Source organism: Akebia trifoliata, chromosome 12, assembly GCF_017979445.1.
Source record: "Akebia trifoliata isolate Shusen 1 chromosome 12, ASM1797944v1, whole genome shotgun sequence".
Taxonomy (NCBI): Eukaryota; Viridiplantae; Streptophyta; class Magnoliopsida; order Ranunculales; family Lardizabalaceae; genus Akebia; species Akebia trifoliata.
In genome coordinates, this window is record NC_141386.1 from 30,718,901 (window position 1) to 30,744,126 (window position 25,226).

General features: G+C 34.8%; 1 protein-coding gene across 14 annotated transcripts; it reads left to right on the plus strand.

Moving 5' to 3' along the window:
- Positions 1 to 7,339: 7,339 nt before the first annotated feature.
- Positions 7,340 to 25,052, plus strand: LOC147389454 (Tetratricopeptide repeat (TPR)-like superfamily protein). 14 transcript variants are annotated; one of them, XM_086419884.1, is made up of 14 exons: positions 7,341 to 10,656; positions 10,774 to 10,885; positions 11,899 to 11,921; positions 12,141 to 12,280; positions 12,399 to 12,513; positions 12,631 to 12,703; positions 12,796 to 13,008; positions 13,965 to 14,010; positions 16,346 to 16,611; positions 16,684 to 17,902; positions 18,349 to 18,443; positions 20,782 to 20,856; positions 20,947 to 21,010; positions 24,614 to 25,052. In XM_086419884.1, the coding sequence occupies exon 1, from the start codon at positions 7,478 to 7,480 to the stop codon at positions 10,592 to 10,594; it is 3,117 nt and encodes a 1,038-aa protein (XP_086276010.1). In that variant the 5' UTR covers positions 7,341 to 7,477; the 3' UTR covers positions 10,595 to 10,656; positions 10,774 to 10,885; positions 11,899 to 11,921; positions 12,141 to 12,280; positions 12,399 to 12,513; positions 12,631 to 12,703; positions 12,796 to 13,008; positions 13,965 to 14,010; positions 16,346 to 16,611; positions 16,684 to 17,902; positions 18,349 to 18,443; positions 20,782 to 20,856; positions 20,947 to 21,010; positions 24,614 to 25,052. The 14 variants fall into 14 exon arrangements, 12 of the variants coding, with proteins under 12 accessions (XP_086276006.1, XP_086276009.1, XP_086276010.1 ...); XM_086419886.1 differs by having other exon boundaries at positions 12,859 to 13,008; XM_086419885.1 differs by lacking the exon at positions 12,796 to 13,008 and adding an exon at positions 13,772 to 13,811.
- Positions 25,053 to 25,226: the final 174 nt, after the last annotated feature.

Here is a 25,226-nt window from a genome sequence, read left to right on the forward strand (position 1 = left end):
GAAGATGGGGGGGAGAACGTGCTGGTAGTGATGGTGGCGAAGGAGATGAGAGAGAGAAAGAAAGAAGGTGGTCAGAGATGATGATGATGGAGACGGAGACGACGATGGCGACGGTGACAATGATGGTAACGACAGCAACGATGAGGTTAGTGTAATGATGGTGGTGGTAGGGAAGAAGAAGATATGAGTGGGGAAGAATTGGGGATGGAAATTATGGGTGGATTTCACTTTCCCACCCATATAAGTGGGAAAGTAAAATCCTGGGAAAGTGAAATCCATGTTTTGGTGGACTTTTTTATTGGGGTGGAAAATGAATTTCCATTTCCATATGCAATCAAACACTTGAAAAATGTCATTTTCCATGGAAATTGATTTTCCACCCTATTTTCCATGTGCAATTAAACATATCCTAAGTATCTTCACTATTACAAGGAGAGAAGGAAAATTTTGTTAATGCAAATCTAAATTTGTTAATTTTTTAGAATTATGAAAATACCCTCAATTAAATTACGTAAAATGATACAACACATTGTAGAAACGTGAATGTTTATTTGAAAATTTTAAAAAAAAAAATCTCTTAAATTAATTATAAATACAATTCGAAACTTACATAAATAACTCACTCGCAAATGTGCATGCCACCCACAAGTAAATATAATAACAAAAGTGTTTAATTAATGGACAGTTTCAAGTGATAAATAGGAAACTTGAGGTGTTGATCACAAATATTAGCCTGCGTGCTTGTCACACCAAATAATGTTCGGTTGAGCCGTAAACAAAGGTACACTGGAAAATAAGGTGGAAATGCTATTTACTTTAGGTTGAGTATTTTTTTTAATCGTGGGCTAATAATAATCTCATGTGTTAAAAGCATTGGTTTAAGCATAGTACTAAATTTCAACATATTTTCACGAAATATATCAAAATATTTTCATTTCCCTAAGTTTCAACACAAAATTTTATTCAATGTAATTCCTTTATGTAAATAGACTTCCCCTATCAACAAACAAGAAAACGGATGTTGCGCAAGGGCTTTCACGTTAGATTCGGCCTAGTTTGATTATACGCACAATTAATGAGCCTAAATTACGGGGTTACGCAAACTGACAATTTTGTTGTGTATATATTTTGGGAAAATCACTATTCATTTCGCAAAATATTTCGATGTTCGAGGAATAGTAAACTTTGACCAAAATGTTATTTTTTGAAAAAAAAAAAAAATTATAATTGCTTTTGGAAAGAACATTTAAATGACACATTTTATTTACTAATAAAATACTGTATATAACATTCATCCGTTAGTATAAATGAATTATGATTAATTAGTTATCTTATCCATTGTATCTTATTTTAATGTATTCTAAGCGTATTAGTTCGTCTATATAAGCATGTACACAATTAGCCATGTTTTAATTTAGTTGGATACATTAGCAATTTATTCATACTTATTCAAAAATAAGAAATATAATAACACGTGAATGCAATTTAATAGTTTCTACGTTTCAATGTTTTACATATTAAGTTGTATGTAGTTAATGCAACTTATCATTATTATTTTCATGTAGCAAAATGTTATTGTTCTTCAATTTCACACTCCATATGGTTTTTTATTATATCTTGATGACTTCATGGGTGTGTTTTAATGTCTATTTTATCATTTTCTATAGGGTCAATGAATATTTCTTCAATATTTTTATCATTTTTATCATTCAAAATTTTGTATTAATTTTCACATTAAGCGAAATATTTTCATTTTCAGACTAATTGAAATAGACATCAAAATCAAAATTGAATACCTTGGTTTAAGTAAGATAGTTTCTATTGCCACACCAACTTTTGCTAATGCCACTTCAAGATGTGTGTTAATTTGTTGTTAATGCCACTGCTTCTACTCGTTTTCATCATGTAATTAGCCTTATCCCGATTATGGTAATACATCCTATCGAAGGATTTACAACCTCCTGGGTTCCAACATTGTTGATTGTTGAGTGATGATTCTTTAACTCAACCTGACTGGGGACTAAAAAACTCACATACGTGGCATGGGCAAAAAAACGTAGATCCTGTCCCTCGGGGTACACAACCGATCTGCCATCTGCAGTTGTGTATCTTGAGGGTACAATTGTGTATCCCGAGCAAAAGAATCTACGGTTCTTTGTGCATAACAAGTCAGTGAGTTTTTTAGTCCGACTATCAGGTTGAGTTAAAAAATCATTAATTTTGATTGTTTGCCCACTCCTTAAGTGATAAATAATTAATTATATTTACTATTATAGCGAGAGAAGGCAGCGTAGAAAGTCCTTCACACAAAAATTCATATTTCAAAATTTCCCCCACCTTAAGATTTAAACTTAATATAATTGAGGTCATTTTAGTATATAAAAAAAAGGCTAGAAAATTACAATCACACATACATCACGTTTGATAGTATTCGAAATACAAAAATATTCATGTAAATTTCAAAATCACCCTTTAATTAAATTTTAAATTACAAATAAACCATTTAGATAAACATGCGTTTGTATAGTTGACACCACAAAGTCGAGGATTAAGATTAAGTCATCAAATCTCTACATTGATGAAAAATATAATGATTCGAGATTGGACCTCTGTACATATAACCCAAGCCCAAATCTCATATCACTTTGGGCTTTAGCCCATCAGCCCGTTCAAATCATCCTACTCAAAATTATGAGATTGTTACCAATCTCCTGTTTAATTCTTGAAAAATTAACGAATTTTCCATTTTTTTCCAATGAACGTATTATTCTCCGAATTATCGAACCATTCTGAATAATTCACACATTTTAAATTTCAAAAGAATAAAACACGTATTTTTATGAGTTTTACGAATTTTTATAAAACTCAATGGAAAAAAAAAATGCTACTTTAACTTTTTGTATGTTGCAAAGTTGTTACGTGTAGCACAAGTCGACTTTGAAGCAGTCATGTTTCAAAATTTTGGATGAAACCATCATTTTTACATGACAAATGTCCCTTCTATCTTAAAAAATAATAATAATATGGCTCTTTACATTTATTCGAAATTACACCTTTATTTTAAAATTTGATTATTTGTCTTGACTTTGGTCTTCTTTTATAAACCCATGAAACAATAATCCCAATGCCCTTATTATCACTACCATCATTATTATCATCACCAATATGCCATCATCATCACCATCACTATTAATATCACTGTCATATTACCAAATTTTTTAAATGAACGGATAATACATGTATGAATCATATGCCAATTTTTGCAATCGAAATTGAGTGGGTAATTATAAAAGCACACGTGAATTAATAATAGCAACCCACAACATAACCAAATTTGTTGTCTTATATAGGTTAAATATTTTTGAATGAATTGATTTTTGGTGAGGATGATCTTTATTGACGATGAGATCGTCATTGTCAAAAATTAGCTCATTCCAAAACTTTTAACCTATATAAGACAAAATAATTCAGTTATGGTGTGGGTTTCCCTTATTAATTCGTGGGGTGCTTTTATAATTATTCAGATCGAATAGAACTCAAAATTTTCACGAATCAAAATTTTGTCATATTCTAAATTACTAACAAAGCTCATACATCTCTCTCTCTCTCTCTCTCTCTCTCTCTATATATATATATATATATATATATATATATATATATATATATATATATATATATACCCTACCATTTACCCAACATGTTTAGTCCTACATGGGTTAGAAGTTTTGGAACGGGCTGATTTTTTTGTGAGGATGATCTCTACTGTTAGAAGATCTTCCTCACCAAAAATCAGCTCATTCTGAAATTTCTAACCCCATGTTTACAAATTGAAAAATCATGGACCATCCATTTTTTGTAAACCATTTTTGATGGGGTTAGAAGTTTTGGAATGGGCTGATTTTTGGTGAGAATGATCTCCTCACCATAGAGATCATTCTCACCAAAAATCAGCCTATTCCAAAACTTCTAACCCATGTAGGACAAAACACGTTTGTTAAAATGTAGGGTAAAGCTTAGGGTGTTGAACATTTCCCTATATATACTATGATTAGAAGATCATCCTCACCAAAAATCAGCCCATTCCGAAATTTTTAGCCCCATGTTTACAAGTTGAAAAATCGTGGACCGTCCATTTTTTGTAAACCATTTTTGATGGGGTTAGAAGTTTTGGAATGAGCTGATTTTTGGTGAGGATGATTTCCTCACCATAGAGATCATCATAACCAAAAATCAGCCTATTCCAAAACTTCTAACCCACGTAGGACAAAACACGTTTGTTAAAGTGTAGGGTAAAGCTTAGGGTGGGGAACGGGACCCATATATATATATATGGGTCCCGTTCAGCAACAAACATTTTGACAAACATTTTAGCAAAACATTTTTCAAAACATGGGTTAGAGGTTTTGGAATGGGCTGATTTTTTGTGATGATGATCTCCTCACCGTAGAGATCATCCTCATCAAAAATCAGTTCACTCCAAAACCTCTAACCCATGTTTTAAAAAATGTTTTGCCAAAATGTGTATTGCTAAACATTTCCCATATATGCATATAGGGTAGTGTTGAGAGGACCTAAAGGGAGCCAAACATTTTTCAATGTATGGGTTAAAAGGTTTGGAACATGCTAATTTTTGTGAGGGTGATCTCTATGATGAGGAGATCTGAAATTTCAAACCCCATCAAAAGTGATTTATTAAAAATAAACGGTTCATGGTTGTTTTACTTGTAAATTAGGGTTAGAAGTTTCAGAACGAGCTGATTTCTGGTGACGATGATATCTTCTCCATAGAGATCATCGTCACAAAAAATCACCCCATTTTGAAACGTGTAACCCCTATTTAAAAAAATGTTTAGCATAATATTTGGCTCTCTTTAGGGCCTCCGAACACTTCCCATATATATATATGTGGGGGCAGTTCGTGGGACGTCTTCGAAACCAGTTGAAAAACTGATGAAAGTCAACCGTTGGATTTTTAGCTTTCAACGGTTAGATCTCGTTTGAAAGCAGAACATGCGGTCAGCTGGAAACACAGTTTCTTTTTAACTTTTTGAATTATTTTCAAAGACCTCCCTCCATCATTTAGTTTATTAAAATTAAAAATCAGGGACGTCATATCCATTGTCTTCATTTTCATTCTCAGGGTATGATTCATTTCCCCCATCAACAAGAGATTGTAGTAGCTGCAATCACAACCAGGTATCAGTAAAAAAATTTAAATGGATATATGAGAAAATGTAATTGCCAAGCAAACAGACCTTCTCATAAAGTGAAGGAGAATGTGCCTCCCTAAGTCTTTCACAAACTTGGATTTGTTCCTCCCATATTTCTGTAAATTCTGGATTGATAGTGCTATGAAGTCTTGCAACGGGAAACATTGTAGCTAAAGAGACGCGCCTACTAGAACTTATCCTTTGCTTTTGGGGAACATTTACTGTTTAAGACGAAAAAAATATATGTTCAATCCATCAAAAAATTGAAATTTTAAAGGGGAATTAGTAAGATTGTCTAACCTTTTTTAAATGGTTTTACTTTCAAGTTCCCGGGTTCATGGGGATTCAAAGGCTTCCTTCATTGCTATTGCTATTATCGGGGCAATGGATGGTAGGTGGTCCCCACGATTTTTACTGAGATGATGAGGTAATGACTCAGACGAGAACGACCCTTCTCCCTCTGCATCCGCCCATGTTCCTGTTGTCTCCATCCTTTCACAAGAAACAACATTTAATTCTTAATTATATATATGATAAAGAGATGGTTCTCGTGAGAGAGAAGGGTTTGAATCTGTGATTTTTGTAGAGAAGAGACTTGAGAGAGAAGATAGAGTCCGTATGTTAGTTTTGAGAAAGAAGAGAGATGGTTTTAATTTTAATAAACTAAATGATGGAGGGAGGTTTTTGAAAATAATTCAAAAAGTTTAAAAGAAACTGTGTTTCCAGCTGGCTGCATGTTCTGCTTTCAAATGAGATCTAACCGTTAAAAGCCAAAAATCCAACGGTTGACTTTCATCAGTTTTTCAACTGGTTTCGAAGACGTCCCACGAACCGCCCCCTATATATATATATATGGTTTTGGTTCATGGTTTCAAAACTTGTTCGAGATCGAGACGTATCGCCTGAGTCATCTCAGTATCAGGTATGAACGAGACTGACGAACGAACAAGGTTTTTTGATTTTGTAAAATCTTATAAAATAAACGATACGTATTTCATCCGAGATATTCAAGACGAACGAATTTCACCAATTTTCATGATTGAAATCTTATCATTTGCACTCCCAAATTGAGTTTTGTTTTGTTTCTTTTTCTCAACCAAGTGAACCAAAAAAATCATAAAATTTGGGTGAAAAACTTCATCTTCTTCATCAGGTTTTTTAAATGGTTATAAATCATTGTCTTAATCTCAAAAAGAGACGACTCAAACGAGACATATCATCTAAGACAACTCAGTAACTGGCATGGACAAGACGCAAAGCCATAGTCGCGAGTCTGTTTATAGTCGCGACTGTTGTCATAGTCAACAAGGTTGAAACTTCCAGGAAAAAACTTCGAATTGGGAGGGCGATCCTCCCGGTGAACTGACCGTACCCCAAACCGACACAGGTGAACAAGTAGAGTATACTAGGGCGCTTGAGAGAACCATGTCGAAGGAACTCGGCAAAATGACCCCGTAACTTCGGGAGAAGGGGTGCTCTCCTATCTTTTGATTAGGAAAGCGGCACATACCAGGGGGTAGCGACTGTTTATTAAAAACACAGGACTCTGCTAGGTGCCCATTTCGTCATTTGGCATATGTTCTTCATGTAGCATTTAAATCGAATGACTTCAAAATGATGTCAATACTTTCACATATCACAGATAACGTAGGAGACATCTCTATTTTTTTTCGGAAGGTAGAATTACCATTACTTACACTGCGTTTGGATAGAGCTTCTTGACGACTTCTGCTCTTGCGGGGAGCTAGCAAACATTTGAATAGATTTTTGCTTTGGCGTGGAGAGGTTTTTGCTCTTGTGGGGAGATGTTTTTTGCTCTTTGTGGAGAAGCTTCAAAGACCTGCTCTTCCGCGGAGAGATTTTTTGCTCTTGCGGGGAGTGATTGAGCTTTTGCTCTTGCACGGAGAGGTGTATCCACACAGGCCCTTAGCTTTCAATTCGCTTTTGTCCATCAATTATTGGAGATCCCATTTTCATACCAGCTCAAAATCTGCTTATAGGACTTTATGTATTAATGATCAGGAATCTTCGAGGGATTTGTGCAAATAGGTATAATCCATGTAATCACATAAACTGTCAAAATGATTCACATAAACTGTCAAAATGATGTCCAAGTCGTGTCGTCCGAGTCAATTCGGTATCTGGCATGGTCGTGACGAGACGCAAAACCGAATTTTAACTGTGCTACAGAAAACAGGGCATCTCTCCCTCTCTCTCCCTATATCCGTGTGTGTGTCTCTGTATGTGCGCGCGAATGCGGAGTACGGATGACAGCCACGATAAGTAAGAAACCATGTTCATGCCTCCTCTTCTCCTTCAACAAAACCCTAAAACCCTCTCCCTCTCTCACTACAGCCACCATTTTCGACCACAAAACCCTTCGTTTCTTTGCTCAGTCTCTCCCACTCGACTCCTCAAAACCTTCTCTCTCTACCATCACCGCCACCACCATTACCGACCACAAAACCTTCTGCTTCTCCTTAGCAGAAAACTACATCAAACGAGGCTTAATTTCCTCCGCTCAAGGTGTTCTCCACCGCGTCATCACCAAACTTTCTTCTTCAATCCCCGACATCTTCTCCACACTCAATTTCGCCACCCAACGTGAACTACGCCTCAATTCCGAAACCTACACCTTTCTCATCCACAAATTCGCGACTTCAGGTCACCCACATTTAGCTCAACAGCTTTACTCAAACATCATCAGAAGAGGTATCGTTCCTTCACCTTTAATTCTACAATCTATGACAATTTGTTTCTGTAAGTTAGGCAAATTACAAGTGGCCACAACCCATTTTGAAAATCTCCTTAAAATCGGGTCTCTCCCCAGTAACTCTGCCTATAATTGGTTGCTCCATGGTTTATGTACAGAAGAAAGAGTCATGGATGCTTTCGGTCTTTTTAATAGAATGATATACGCAGGAGTTTATCCGGATTTTGGTGGTTATAATTTGTTGGTTGATGGGTTGTGCTTTAAAGGGAAGTTAGATGAGGCTCTCCATGTGTTTGATGAAATGACCCAATCAGGTATTAAGCCCACCTCGCATTTGTATAAATCACTAGTGTTTAGTTTTATTAAGAGAGGGAAAGTGGCGGTAGCAAATTCGTTGTGCAGAGAGATGGAGTCTTATGGTTTCTATCTTGATCTGAAAATGTATACTTCACTAATTTATGGGTATTGTAAGGAAGGGAACACGAATATGGGGATGGATGTTTTTCGAAGAATGCGAGAGACAGGTTGTGAGGCTGACACTTATTGTTACAACACGTTGATCAACGGATTTTTCAAGTCGGGAAATGTTGATAAAGGGCAAGAAATATATAAATTAATGTTGGAGAAAGGGTACCAACCTAATGTGGTAACTTACAACATTGCTATTAGTAACTATTGCAAGGTTCGGAAGTTAAATTATGCTTTGGCGCTTCTCAATAAGATGTTTGATTGTAATCTAGTTCCCACTGTGCACTGTTACACGGTCTTGATCTCTGCTCTTTATGAGGAAAAGAGGGTAGACGAAGCAGATGCATTGTTCGGTAATATGTTGAACAATGGTGTGCTTCCTGACCATGTAATGTATTTGGTTTTAATTGAAATGTTTCCGAAGGGCCAAGAGCTCCATTTTGCTCTCATGGTCTTGAAGGAAATAGCTTTGCGTCGGTGCAATATAGACGCGTCATTGTTCTCTAGTTTTGATACTTTGGATCAAAGCAAGGATCAGGAGAAATATGTTGAGTTTCTCTTCAGCAAAATTTTGAGATATGAAGCTTTTCCTGCCAATGAAGCTTTCGGAATTCTGATAACTGCCTTGTGTGCAGGACGGCGAGGCAACAGCGATCTTGCTTTGCTATTAATGGATAATATGATTGGTCATGGACGCAAGCTTTTACTTTCATCTTACAACTCCTTGATCAAGTGTCTTTGCCAAGATGGCCGTGTTGAGGATGCCAAGTCTTATGTAGGTCTTATGCAAGATCAAGGAATGGTTCCGAGCTTAGCGACCTATTTGATAATGGTTTATGAACATTGCAAACGAGGGGAGATATCATTGGCCTTTGACATCTTGGAAGAAATGGATGAGAAGGGCTTGAAACCTAGTGTTGCTATTTATGATTCGATTATAGGTGCTTTGTGCAGGGAAAAAAGATTGGTTGAGGCAGAGAATATGTTTAAGAGGATGATTGTGGATGGTGTGCCTCCTGATGGAGTTGTCTATGCCACATTGATCAATGGTTACTCTAACAATGGAAGAGCCGTCGATGCTCTTAGGTTGTTTGATAAGATGACAGACTATGGGATACAACCAAGTTCTCAGGCTTACATGGCACTTATAAGTGGACTAATCAAGAAGAACATGACCGATAAGGGGTGCCAATATCTTGTTAGAATGTTGGATGATGGTTTTGTGCTAGATATTGTGTTTTATACGATTCTAATCAATCAGTTCTGCAAGAAAGGTGAGCTTGACTTTGCTTTTAGGTTAGCTGTTCTAATGGATAAAATCCGAATCGAACCTGATTTGATCACTTATGGGTCATTGGTTAGTGGTGTTTTCGGGAACATCTCATTTACTGGTACGAGATGCCATGTTAATAGAAAGTTAAAGAAAGCACGATACAGGCTTTTCCTTTTGCTTCATCAGATAACACTAGTGCCAATGGAACGAAATCATGGAATTTCTTGCAGATCTTCTGAAAAAATGTTTGATCTTGGATTGAGTCTAGTGCAAGGTATAATAGAAAATGGGCTAGAGTTAGATTTACATCTCTATAATGCGGTGATTAATGGATGTTGTAGGATGCATAGGATGCGAGATGCACATGAGCTTCTTAAATTGATGCAAGAATATGGTTTGGTTCCCAATCAAGTGACATACACTATTCTCATCGATGGACATATCAGACTTGGTGAAATCAATCAAGCAGTACATCTATTCAATGAGATGTATCCAAATGGCTGTGTACCGGATAAGATTGCATACAACGTGCTCATAAGAGGTCTTTGTAGCACTAGAAGAGTAGTGGATGCTTTATCGCTTGCATTTACGATGAAAAAGAGGGGCTTATTCCCTAATAAGTTTTCTTATGAGATACTACTCAAATCCCTTTGTGACAGTTATTCGAGTGATTATGCCTTCAAGTTATTTGAGGAAATGCTACTTCATGGTTATGTACCTTGCCATTATAATTATAAACAGTTGGTTTGCTTTCTTTGTAAAGCAAACAAATTATGCATGGCTCACAAATCGTTTGATATGATGCTCAAGAAAGGAAAAGCTCCAGATGAAACGACAAAGAGGCTGTTGGTGGAAGCATGTTATAAGCGAAGAGAATTTGAGTTGGCTTTTATGCTCGAGGAGAGAATTCTTGTTTATAAGGATGAATAGTTTTATCGTACACATGGTGGAAAGATTTTCTCAAAAACTGGTGTTATAGGAATGCTGTCAAGGTAAAATTGTCAACTCTTGATTTGTTAACCGGAAAGAATATTCTTGTTTATCAGTTCTTAATTACCAGGTGTTCTTTTTTCTAACATATAACATCTGAATCCGATGGTACTTTGTAGATTGAATTGGTACCATGTTTGAACCTCACGTTACCCTCTTGATAACTCTTACCTCAACCCCTTTAACTCTACAACTCAGTACCTCGCCAAGTCGCAAGGCTTCTTCGCAGAGGTTCGCGAGTTCTCTCTCTCTCTCTCTCTCTATATATATATATATATACAGGATCGGCAGACACACAAAGCTACTCATAAAGCTACAACGTGTTTTGTCTTATATGGGCAAAAAGGTTTGGAATGAGCTGATTTTTTGTAAGGATGATCTCTATGGTGAAGGGATCATCCTTGCAAAAAATCAGCCCATTCCAAAACTTCTAACCCCATCAAAAGTGGTTTACAAAAAATGGACGATCTAGAATTCTTCAACTTGTAAACATGGGGCTAGACGTTTCAGAATGGGCTGATCTTCGGTTAGGATGATCTCCTCACCATAGAGATCATCCTCACAAAAAATCAGCCCATTCCAAACCTTTTTGCCCATATAAGACAAAACATGTTGTAGTTTTATGAGTAGCTTTATGTGTATGTGGATCCCGACCCATATATATATATAGTGTCCTGTTCCCCACCCTAAGCTTTACCCTACACTTTAACAAACGTGTTTTGTCCTACATGGGTTAGAAGTTTTGGAATGGGCTGATTTTTGGTGAGGATGATCTTTGGAATGGGCTGATTTTTGGTGAGGATGATCTCTATGGTGAAGAGATCATCCTCACAAAAAATCAGCTCATTCCAAAACTTCTAACCCCATCAAAAATGGTTTACAAAAAATCGACGGTCCACGATTTTTCAACTTGTAAACATGGGGCTAAAAATTTCGGAATGGGCTGATTTTTGGTGAGGATGATCTAGAAGACCATCCTCACCAAAAATCAGCCCATTCCAAAACTTCTAACCCATGTAGGACAAAACACGTTTGTTAAAGTGTAGGGTAAAGCTTAGGGTGTTAAACATTTCCCATATATATATATATATTTGAATCTCTGCATATTTCTCAAAGAGTTTTTGTCTTGTTGATAATTAATGTCTTAATTATTGGTTCTTTGTAGCTTTCTTGGTTAGTTTTATTAGATTATTCTGTTCTAGTAGTATTCTAATCTACCTTTTTTCTTGTTCTCATTTTTGCAGGATTTTTTTTTTGAGCTTCGAAGGTGATATGTTGTTTGTATGATATAATTGAATCCCTTCTGGTTAGATCTGTTATTTTCTTCTCGATTTATGGCTTAAATCTTGATTCATGCTTTGTTACTAAGTTTTGTTTTGGTAATAATAAGGAAGGATTACTTAGATTCTGTGGAGGAGTGGGGTTGTGATTGTGAAGGCTGGGAAATTCTGATTAGTCCCTTTTATTGGATTTCATTTTGTTCCAGTTGATTTCAGGTTTACATTGATGTAGAAGTTTGTGTTGGTGACAATTGCATTCAACATTTTCACATGGGAATTGTTTCCTGTAAAAGGGTACATGCATTGCCACTCTGTTTTTGGCTTCTCTTTTCTGTAACATACTCAGGTAATCTTCAAAACCCATAGCTTCCTCTTCATCTTTCCTTCATTTTGAGAATCTGGTCTTTGTTTTGAGGGAGAAAAATCAATTTTTTGTGATTATTTCTTCAACTTCTTCAATTTAGTGGAGTGCTTGAATGGAGCCAATAAAGTTAGAGGTGTGAACTTGGGAGGATGGTTTGTTGTGGAAGGATGGATTAAATTTTCTCTTTTGGTGGCATTCCCAATGGAAATATGCTTGTAAGCTTTGCATGTTTACTTTTCTTTTAATCTTTTCTTTACAAGAGATGGAATTCTTTCTAAGTCTCTTATAATTGTGTTGGCTATTGTTGATGCTGTATAAACACGTATGTGCAGAGAATGAGGGAGGTCTAGCTGTCTAGGTGTAAGCGTAGACAGAGACATACCTTCTTCATGGGAAACCTTCAAGGTAACAGAGATGTTAACTAAATTCTTCAATTATATGTTCCAATTTGTTGACTGTTAGTAAAGAATAGAGAGATGTTTAACTATATTTTGCAGGAAATGCGGGTAATGAACACACATTTCTATCTTCGTTTTCTCATTTAGTATCCCCCTTTTCAGATATCTGACTTCGTGGAATTGAAGTGATATTGAAACTTTGAGGAAGTTAGATGTGCTAGGGTTAATTAGATTGCTTGTAAAAGTTGATCAAACATTAGAAGCTTAAACAGATCATTCTTATTGGCAAAGAAGTTTCGGATAAATGCCAGTGTAAGCATTAAAGAAGCATTTCCAATTGATGCTCTTGTAATTTATTTTCTGTGGTACTTACATTATTAATAATTTGTGTTTGACTTGAATTATTTGAGAGAATTTTCTGAAAATAAGAATACCTGCTTTTCATTAGATCCCTCTATAACTTGAATATAATTGAATGGAGGAACAAGATTTTTTCAACCAACTTCAAATTTTTGGATTTACTTTGATGTCATAACTCTTACCTTAGATTTTTAGTTCAGATAAGATCTCTTTTCCTTGAATTAGAGAGGAAAATATCTCCCCTTCTCAGAGTAAGTGTCTTGAAATCTCTTTGTAATAATAATAATTATTTTTAATTTCTCTTTATTTTCCTTAATACAAGAAGCATTACTTCATCTGCATCCGGCCTTGCACATCGTTGCAATGTTACAAGTTATCTACAATATATCTAAAAGAAAAAAATGAAAAATCCAATCTTGTCTATGTCATCTGCCCGAGCGTGTTTTTGCTTACTTTTTTCTGTTTTCCTTGTTGCTTTTCTTTCTTTTTGTTAGGGGGCTACCTCAGCCTCCCATTCTTCTTTTCTTCATTAATATAATTTATATTTATCAAAAAAAAAAAAAAAACTTTTTTTTTGCCCACTGTTTCACCAGAGAAATCCAATATTGTCTATGTCAGAGGCCTGTTTAATTCCGCCAACTGTTTCATATTCACCCACCAATTTGCATTTTCATAAGTTGGCCCAAAACTGATTTATGTATGTTCTTATATCCAGAAGATAAACCTCATATATGCACACTATCATGGTATAAATGGTAAGTTTGCACCTTTTTAATTTGTGTGTGTTTGTATTGTTGGTTTGCTTTTTATATCCTTTTGTGCATCAAATAATTTTATTTTAAGTATGATTTAAAAAATTCTAATATAAAATCTAAAATAAATTTATGCAAGTTACTTTTGTGTTCTAGGAAATGATTGCTTGAGCATCCAGCAGTTCAAAAGGCTGTTGTAAAGGTGTGTTTGATGGTTTGCATATTTTGATTTGATTTTGTATTATATATCAACTAATTGTATTCCTTCTAGATCTTTTTAGTCTTCTTCCAATTCAAGCAGCCCAAGAGCATGGAATGGGTCAAAGAGATTTTTCTTTGATTTGTGAATTTATAAATTATCATAGGCTACTACAGCTATTCTTAGAAGATTTGAAGAAGAAAGACGTATTGTCTCCCATCTCAAATTATTTTCTTTATATTGTTTTCCAGTTGATTTGAATTTTTCTACTTCTTTAGTAGTGTATTGCCAAATGGATAACCATAAAGTAAGTAAGAAGGAGCTAAATTATATTTGGTTGTAAATACATAAATGACTAATAATTAAGCAAAATTGTTATTTTTCTTTTTTAAACATACACTGTTTTAGACCTATTATGTTACTCTCTATCGTATCCAGGGTAATATAATTTTTTTTTTCCCTTTAGTTCTCTATAGTTTTAGGGCTGTGAGACTCACACTCACGGTCGGTCCGAGTAGGTCTAACGATCAACATTCTAGTCATCCAAGGTGTTGAACCTTATAGACACATTGGAGAACATAAAAAAGGCCATACTTTTGGTTTGACTCATAGAGCCAACTGTAAGAAACTTCTTATAGTATAGGCAGACTAAGGGAAGACTAATGCCAATAGTCCAAAACTAAAGGATCTGAAAGAGAAACCGGATAGTAAAAAAGGAGAGTCCCAATCAAGTATCGGTCTTAAAGCCACTCGCTCCACTCCCCTTAATCACCTGTCAGAGTGCCTGTTGGTTCGAATGTAGGGAAGGCTTACCAGTCGTTTTCTAATGGCACCCCTTAAGTTAAGGCTTATAGTACTCAAGCGTATCACCCCTATCACTGAAAGACTATACTGAGAGGGTCAATGTAATTGAGAGTAGCTGAGTTCTAAGGAACGAAGGGTCAATGTAATTGAGTCTAGACTTACAAGATACCCTATATTTTCTGCAGATTCAGATGCGGGAGAAACTGGAACTGTTGGTTTGAATGCTTCTTTGTATGTTTCAGCGAACTCCACTTCTTCATAAGAAGTTGGTGGAATTTCATTTGCTTATTTTATTTTTCCACCCCTCAGTATAGGTTGAAAAATCTCTCTGACCAGGACCAGTAACCTCTGTATAAATAGGAGAAACTGTTGGAAAGGATAAAATCTCTGGCTATCTATATTCTTTTTCCCATGATTTTCTTAAAGGCCACTTTTGTATATCCGTAGAACCCATCGTTGACCTAAAAAAGCTCTTAAATAGTTTTAAAATTCTGAAAATTGGATCTCATCCAAGGGAAAGTGTAGGCAGTTTTATCCATCTATTAATTGAATGAACTTAAACTCAAGTTGAGGTGGTAGTCGTAAAAATCATTAATAAATCTGGTGTTGGTTCTTATTTATGTCATCTAGGGGCTTGGAAGGACAAGTATGAAAATGTATAACCTCAAAATATATTGTTTTTTGAATTTTTTTTTGTTTGGATCCAAGTTTTTTGGTAAAAGATAAAGAGGGTTGTGGTGTTAGATTGCTGATGTTGTAATCCATTTTGAGTAAAACAACCCTTAGTAAGGCTTAAAATCTTATTATGTGAGTAAGGAAAGTGTATTAACTATGTAATTTACAAAATTTCAATTAGCATTTTCGTCTAATCATCAAACAGTAAATAATAATAATTACTTTGGAATTTACTATACCTAAATCTTTTATATAATCTTATAACAATAATCATATGGGCTTGTGGCCGAGATATTATCACATTTCTTATGAACTTTCTCGACTTCAACCAGTTAGTTACTGTACATTAAATGTTTTATATAACAATAATCATAGATCTTCTATTATATGTGTTTCTTGGTTTCTGCTCTTTAGCTTCATTAGCTATATATTTCTTTCGGCCTTCCTTATCAATGTTTTATACGGTCCTAATCAATCAGTTCTGCAAGAACTGAAATTTTAAACCACGAATACCACGACCTGGGTTCAAAACCCACCTTCAACTACTAATCACTCACCTTCAGTCTCACTTTCCTAGCTTGGAGTCTTGCATTACCCCAGCAGAAAAATCAAATAAACAGAGAAGTTACAACCTTCGATATTTGTCCTACTAAAATCTTTCCAGAAAAAAAAATTGGAAGCTAAGAAGTGATCTGTGCTATATGTTGACCTCTCTCTCAGAGGGCTTCAGATGTAGACTTAATTTGTTTAATGGGGATTTGTTTAAGCGTTTTGGCATTTCATTTCACTAAAGTTGGGTTGGTTTGTTTTCTACTGTTTGATCATGATGGATTTGAGATTTCTTTTTCATTCTTTTTAGGGAATTCAAGGAACTTGAACCTTGATGGGAACAACTACATTGTCTAGTTGGAGGCATTGAAGAAGACAGGAGGCAAAGAAAAAGGAGACAATTGCAGTGTTGCAGAGAAACCATCTTCTGAAAATATACCTAGTTCTCACCTATGTTAGCCTAATAACTGATTTGTGGAAATGCAATTTGTGTTACACTGAAATTGCTGCGGAATAACCCATTAACACTGTGGAGTGGGAACGTCCTCAATGGTTGGACTACTTGCAAATCCCAGGGTAAGTTAAATGGTCTATAAATTCAGATATTTCATTCCCAACTGCGCTCACAAAGTTTTTTTTTTTTGGCAGATATATGTGTTGCCTCATCTAACAGACCCCATTTTTCTGGCGGAGCTCAAGACAGGCCTTCTGTATTCCAGCATTGTTGATTGTTTGCCTTCTCTTCAAGTGATTATGTGGTTTGCTGAGGTATAGTGGCTGTTATAACAACACTTGATGGTAGCACTGGTTTGTTAAGCCAGTACAAATATCACTTTTTAAACCATGGCCTTGGAAATATAGCATTGATCTTGGATTGTTATCAATGCCATAGATAAAGGTTATTATTGATCCGTCAGTATGGTTTACGATATAATTAAATAGAAAAATATGATTCATGATTTGGTCCCAAGTAGAATAAGGTGTAGAGGATGATTATATGATATGAATTTGAGTTATCTGGTTTTAGACCTTCCATTACATGAGCAGGCTTTTTAATGTTTTGGATTGATCAGAGTATTCGATCAGGGCTGGATCTCGGAAGTATAGTCCAATAAAATTGGTTCCATATTGACACCCTGGTCCTCTGTATATTTGATGTGAATATGAAAATGTCCACAATTCTTGAAAATTTGATGGGTTTTGTTTTCTCTATATCTAATTTACAGGGTTTTGCAGATTGCACGGGCTGATTTCTGAGTTGCTCCGAACTGAACTGGCATCCATAATCCATGTGGTTCTGGATCACATCCATTGCAAAACTAATTAGTTGTATTAAAAAAAATACAAAAAAACTAGTTGACTCTACAGAGGATGAGTCATATTGAATCTCCGATGTTGATAATCCCGCTTGTTAATGAACGATGTGGAGATGACGCGAGTCATCTCCGTCAGACAATATTTAAAGAGAGCTTTTATTGGCACAAATAACTTTTACTTTTAACACACTAATTAATTGAGATGCATTATCTACCTATATAAAAAGTTGATTACTTGGTACGACTTTTTCACTTGACCAAAATACCCCCACCTTATTATATATTCCTTTTCTATATAAAAAAAAAAAACTATGTTCTCTTCGAACTCTAGAGCTTCTGTGCAAACCATTGTTATAGCTTCTCTCGTACCCTACTCATTAAAAAATCTTTATCTATCTATTTCCTATAATTAGAGAAATCGATCATTCGTCTTCACCAAGGTTCATCTAATCTCAATTTATCGTCTTCACAATGCTCAATACTGATTTCTTCAGGTTTTAGAGCCGAAATCTCTCAGATCTACTACCATAATGTTCAAATCTTGATTCCAGGTACGATTTTCTTCTTTAATGTTTGTTTTTCTTTAATGATTTTGTTGATTCAGTTAGGAGTTTGAGCTGTTCGTCTTGATTTTACTCATTTTGTTCTTGATCTAACAATTTCAGTTCTTCCTGATTTACTTGTTTTCCTGTGAATTTTTGGTTTGCATAAACAATTTTCTACCATTTCTCTCTGTAAAATTCTGATTTCCTACTATTTTCCTCTGTTCAACCTTGATTACTTGCAGAAAGTAGTATATTTTTTATTTCGTTCTATTAAAACAATCTTTGGATGTTATCTTTTTAATCTTTATTTTATGCTCTGTTTTTCAGATAACAATCTTTCTCTCAAGAAAGCTTATATGGATCATTGAATGTTATTGGTGATCTTTATTTTATACCATATTTTGCATTTCTTTGATTCTATTGAATCTCTGCCTTCTTTTGCTCCTTGCTAGCTACTGGTAGAAAGCAGACAAGTGCCGTGAAATGGAAGAAGACTTGGGCCACTTTCCCTTTCATTCCTCTGAAAGCCAGATTGAGGGACTTGAGGGTACTCTACTGTTCAATCAACTTCTTCATTTTCCTTCTTTCTTTCTTACTTTTAATGTGATGCAGTTTGTTTAACTTATATTACTCCAATTTCCATTTCTTTCTCTGCTTCTCTCTATCTGCTCTTAAATTATCTATTTCTTTTCCCTCTATTTTGTTTCATGTTTAGTAGTTTGTCTTATATTTTTTGCATTTTTAGGGCAATCTTACTTGTTTTTTATTCATAATTTAGTTTCACTTTGATTGATTTAGTTCAATATTAGAATTTCTCATTTTGTTCATTTGGTCTGTGTTTGTGTTTCTGTAGAAAATTACTTAATAGACATTGTGGGAGGTTTCTTTCTAAATAGTCCCTAACTTTTGGGTGGTAGCTTGATAGTCCATTTATAAGAGGCCTGACAGATATTGTTCAGATTTAACTAAATTTGTCCAAGAAATTTTCGAATTTGAGTAGATGAGCACTCCATGGAATTCAAAATCCAGCACAATGTGATTTTGCACACCGAGATGGAAAACTATCCTGACCCTAGGAAAGAGTTTTTTCCTCCTCACGTTATTGTTCTCTATTGATTACCTCCATCCCCAAAACTAAAAATCAAAGTTTTAAAACTCAAAAACTTTACTCAACACTGATGTTTATATATGGTTGATTATGTGACTTGAGTTGGTGCATTTTCAAGATGACTCGATGATTTGCGAATAACTTGACAAGTTGATTCTACTGAATTTTGGGGCTGACCCACCTTAAAATCCAATTGAGTCGTTTTTCCTTGGCGAGTTTTAAAACCATGCTAAAAACCAACTATCGTTTTTTTTTTAATATATTCCTAGGTGCAATCAAATGGTGGGAAAACGAAGTCCCATGGTATCCATTTTCCATGATCAATTTACCTATGATTTTGAATTCCCTTGAAAAGGAATTCCTTGCACTCAAATAGCTTCAGTTGCTTAAAAGTTCCTGACTGAAGACAAAAAGAAAAGAAAAGTAGAAAAATAAAAAAATTCCTCTAGGTGCAGTATGCATTAATTGGTGAAGTGGAACACGATAGTTGAAGATTTCAATGGTATTGATTTTTCATTCACTGATAGGTTTTGCATTGTATAATTTCAGATTTTGATTGGGGTATAGGGTTTAGGTTTATAAGTTTGAGACCTAATTAATATGGTCTAAGAAGTTCTTTTGTGTAGGTGAGAACTCCTTAGTTAACAAAAATTAGTGCTTAATTTATTGAGTAGTTCCTATCTAAGGATTTTTTAAACAAAACAAGGGAAAAAAAAAGAAAGAACAAAAAGTGCAATGTGAATTGGGAAAGTGAAACACAATAGTTAAAAGGCTTCAATAATATTTGTGTACATGTCACAAATATAATTTTTCTGGATTATTTTGCTTTCTCTAATCAATGGTTTTACTAGAATGGACGGCATTACCGAGCTCTTCAACGAAGTGCTGGAATGGATAACATTTTTATTGACAAATCTTATCAATAAATTATTATATGCACCTATGTTACTTGGTTCTTTATCAATTCAAATTCGGGTTCGTGGTTTGCCATTCTAGAATGAACCCGGTTTGTAGGGTAGTTTCATAAAGGGTATTTTTGTCATTTACTTTACTTAGAGAAGATGACCTAGGTCAAAGGGTTTCTCTATATGTGGCAAAAGGTGGAGGGAATTGTTATTTTCCAAAAAAGGTATCTCTAATGGGTTCTAATAGTGACAAAACAAGGGAGGGGCAAGGGGTACAGTGGTTCCCTGCCTTCATGAACTACGAGCGAATTGAACTGTGAAACGGTTCGCTTTGTACTGGTTCGGATTTTGGCATGTTTAGAGCGAACCAGGTATCATAGATCTGCACTATTGTTATTCACGTGACCTAGGTAAATAAGTTTTGTCAATTTTAAACTTTGAATTTAACCACCTCTACTGTGTTTGCTTTCATAAATCTTATGTGGTTGATTAATCTTATTTGCTTCTTAGCATCAAAGGAAGCTTCACGTATACCTCAACAAGTGAAAAGCAATAGTGCAGCCAGTTGCATTGGATATTAAGACAATTCAATGGAAAAATACCAAAACCAATGGCTTGAAGCTCATGAAAACAGCCAAAGGTCCATATTTTTGTTTTTCCTTGGTATACTATTATACCCTCTTCTAAATCTTTGTAAAGCATTTTTAAAATATTCATAGATCATGATTTCTACTCTCTGGATTCTGTTGTTATTGGCTTATTTTTATATATATTTTTTATGATTTTGGTCTATTTTTAGGAGCCAGTGGGCTTCTTTAGTTTCTATGTTTCCCAGCATGAAAAGCTTCAGTAATACATTTCTGTTTGTTCAGGTAAATATATAACAGTTGTCGCAGTTGTTAGCGTTGAAGAGGTACTGAAAATCAAGGGATTGGCTGTTGAGAGAAGTGAGGTTCTTACCCTTTATTTGGTTTATATTTACTTTAACAGATCCAGGACATTCTTTGAACTTGATTTGTGTGAAATTGAAAATGCAGTGACCATGCTGTCTACAGTTGATTTGAAGGACAAATCAAGAGGGTGGCCCAACCAAAATAAAAGGTAAGTTAATTAGTTATGTGATAGATGAATCCTAATGCACATGTTGGATGGTCTGTCTGGTACACATTACATGTAAGAGTGAAACCCACAAGAATATCTTGTGTGCCACAGAACGATCCAAGTTGTGTGTTCCAAGTATCTTACGCTTACCATTTCCTGTACTTGTGGGTATCCTTTGGCTATCCAGAGGATCTAAAGTATTCCAGAGGTTCATGAAAAATATTCGTTAGATTGTTAAATATTAGCCCCAACAATAAGAATCAGTAATGCACTAAATTAGCCATCAATGTTAATGTTAGTTTGAAACATTTAATATTAATGGTTAGAGAAATCCAAATATCATATTCTTGTGTATGTGTCTTAATCACAGGGGTGACACTAAAAAAGGAATAGAAGTGATGTATATAGTTTTTGGGACATATCCTCAACACACAAAGATTAATTATGAACCTAAGGTAATCTTGATTTATCCTCCCAAATATAACCTTTTCACAATAAGAAGGGTGCTTGCCGTCGTACTTGAGCAATCCAACCGCATAGGAAACTAGTACATTTGGAATGCAGATTTTCCTTCTCTAAAAGAATTGCTGACATTCCAATTCAGATGCTTCAACTTGGCAAACACCTACTCCTTCAGTCAGTGTTGTGTCCCAAGAAAAAAAAAACAGATCCTTGAAAACCTGATATTAAGATCTTGGAGTTGACCTCGATGGTAATATTGCCACACCAGTCTAGGATTAGCTTGAGACATTCACATAAAAAATCTGAATTCAGCTTTATATTTGAAGTGTCCTTGAAGAAATAATTGAACACAACCACCAAGTTACCATTCAAGCCTCTGAATCAAACCTCATGCACCTTCCAGGTCTAGATTACCTATACATGCCCCATCTGTATTAATTTTTGGGCAATCTCCCATTGGTTTTTGCCATGTATGAATCCATAAAGGTTTCGCCCTTATTGCTCTCACAGAAATATTAAGGGTAAGTACCAGACCTCTATATTCCACTTGTTGGAAAAATTCGGTAAAAATGTCCACTATATTCCATAAGAAACATAGGGTAAATACTAAATAGTGTCATTTATCTCCTTCAATCATAAAATAATTCTGTTCATAGCATCATTTGGTCTTCTGCAATCCTCTTCTAAGACACATGCATACCTTAGAAGCAAGATTTCCTAACATATCATCATGGCACAATTGCTTCAAAAACATTAAATTGAGTCTGTTTACTAAACATTAACCGTCTTTAGACCATACTCCTGATGGGCAAACTCTCCCAATATTATTGACCAAGAGACACATTGAAGTTGTTACAAAAGAAGGTTCATAAAGATTTAGATAAGATAAATTTGCATTTGATAAACATGGGATGATACATCCTTTAAGGATCTTGGGATAATATTGATTGACATGGAAAGAGATATAGGAGGTGGGGAATTGGGACACCCTGTTCCACCAAACTGCATGGCAGCTGACGTTAATGTGGATGTGGAAAAATATTTAATGTTAATGATTAAGCATCTTGATTTGGATTTCTTTAACCGTTAGTATTAAATGTTTCAAACAATCATTGACATTGATGACCAATTAATTAAGTAAATTATTGGTTCTTAAGCCTACCACATAAAGAAAAATGTTGAACCTAAGATAAGCCTACCACACAAAGAAAAATGTTGAACCTCAAATATAACTTTTTCACAATAAAATAGAGCTTTCCCTCAGATATGAACAGGGTATCGTGCTTCGATCTGATCGCATATGAATCTAGCTCATTCTGAATGCAGCATCCTCATCTAAAAGGGTGGCTTACATGCCAAAGCAAAAGCAGATGCTTTAATTTTTCAGTCACCTTCATTCAATTTTCTGTCTCCCTAGAAAAAGCTGAACCTTGTAATGCTGATACTAAGATCTTGGAGTTGACCTCGATGGTAATATTTCCACATCAGTTGGATTACCTTGAGACATTCACATAAATTAAGATTTAATTATTTGAAGTGTCGCGGAAGAAATAGTTGACCAAGATAACCAAGTTGTGATTCAAGATTAATTGAACCTCATACTCCTCCCAGTCCTGGATTACCTATTTGCATGGTGAATTTGCATATGTTAAACAAATGATGCATCAAATCCTCCTCTATTCATTACAACTATCAGATTGAAGAGGAAATTCCACTAAAAACACTAACAATAATCTCTCTTTGGTACTTTTCCAGAAAGTGGAAAATCATGGTCTAGAAAAGGGTAGAATTATTTGTTAGGATCACCAAGTTGACTGATCCACCATTCCCTCAACACTAGGAAGGATGGGGTGGATTGTTTAATTATTTGTCTGATGATAGAAGAAAGTTTCAAGTTATGGAAGTTCTATTTAGTAGGGATAACCTCAAGTAAAATGTTCCATTTAAGAATCTTCTGTCTGGTATTTTCCCAATAGGAAATGTTTTAAATGATTAGAATTTTCTTAATTATAAAATTACTAATTTAAACATTCACAGGGTTGTATGTATAATTTTCTCAATTCTAAAATTAGAATCTTCTATCTTGTATTTTGTTTCTCACGTTAGGCATCGGTAAGGCCTAGATATACTTAGATAGTAGTTTTAATCTCTGAACTCTTTATTTTGTATAAGCAAATTAATTATGATCTTGTCCATTTACGAACTGAAGCAGCAATAGCCTTTATTGCATTTTCTTGCAATAGAAAATATGCATCATTCAGTTCTCCATATGGGTAGGCAATCAAATTGTTGATTTTGCGAACACCATGTTGTATTTAGATTAAAACTCAATTCAGCCTCAACAAGGATTCAGTGATCGAATAAGTCAGTTGAACAAATTTATTTACTGAAAAATAAAAACAAAAATGACTGATTTTTTCATCACAGAGGTTTATAATCCCAAGATTTATATCTACTACTATTTTCATTTTTAAAGTCTCAATATCAATATTAAAAGGAAGAAAAAATTATGAAATACCACATTGAGCATAATTACAAGCTCATATGATCTATTAAGTATATCACAAGTGAAGCCAAAAATCTTTAAATATGGAGCAAAAGAAGTTGGAAGCAATATTCAATTACCACAAAAAAGAAAAAGAAAAACCAATACCCAAAAAGTAAAAAATAAAAGATACGTCGAAAAAGAAGAAAATTAGTCTTACTAGGAAACTTTGATTGTGAAAGGGCTTAGTAGAAGCTTCATCATGAATATGCATTAGTTTGTTAAATATTATTCCCAACATTATTATTCAATAATGCACTTAAATAGGTAAAAAACACCTTAGCAATACGTTTTGATATTGATTATTAGACTGTTAAATATGCATTATTATTAATACTACTGGATCATTAGACTATTAGAAAAACATTGTTCATTGTACATTGAACCTTTTTATGTGTAGAATGCTTTTCAACTTCTTTTATTCGATGTTGATTATGCTTTTCATATGAGTGCCTCAGTATTCTCATGTTTGACTTGGTCAGAGTTGTGCTCTGATTTTTCAAATTGCTTTGCAAGCATACTAACTTTGTGGGTGTTCTTTTGATTAGATTGAGATAATTCTTAAAAAGAAAGATAACTTTGATAAGTTGATGTAGGAGAGAGAAGTTTATGATGGTGAGGAACAGAAATGAAGGGAGACTAAAGTTTCTTGGGCATCGGGTTTGTGGATCCTAATGTGGTGATATTGGTCAATTCCCTATAGCAATCCATCTTCGATTATAGATGCTGGAGCAATGATGGTCATTAGGGTGACGTTAAGAAGAGTTCAGTAGATGTGATCATATTTTGGTTCGAAAAATTTGCCTATGGCCCTACCGTAGCAGAGGATTACCTGATCCCGGAGAAAAGGCACAAGTTGCAGGTTGAAGGAGCACCATTGCAACATATAGAAAGATAAAGCTATGGACTTAGGCCCATTATCTTCTTCACAATTTTAACATTTCTATTGGACTTAGTTCTATAACTTTTGTAAGAAGATATGAACTTGAGCATTTATTCTCATTTAATTTCTAATATTAGTAGCTTCATGTGTCATATTTTATAGCGTTCCATATGATAAGTTTCACCCTTTTAATGCCTCTTGAACTGTTTTGGTCTTTGCCCTCTTATAATTTGCCTTTACAGGTTCTGTGACTCAGAGAAAATGACTTTAAAAAACACATTTTCCATGGGTCACCAGAGCCCAGACTTCTAACTTTAATTCATTTT

Coding starts and splice junctions, on each gene's coding strand:
- LOC147389454 (XM_086419880.1), top strand. CDS start 7,478: ATGACAGCCACGATAAGTAAGAAACCATGTTCATGCCTCCTCTTCTCC.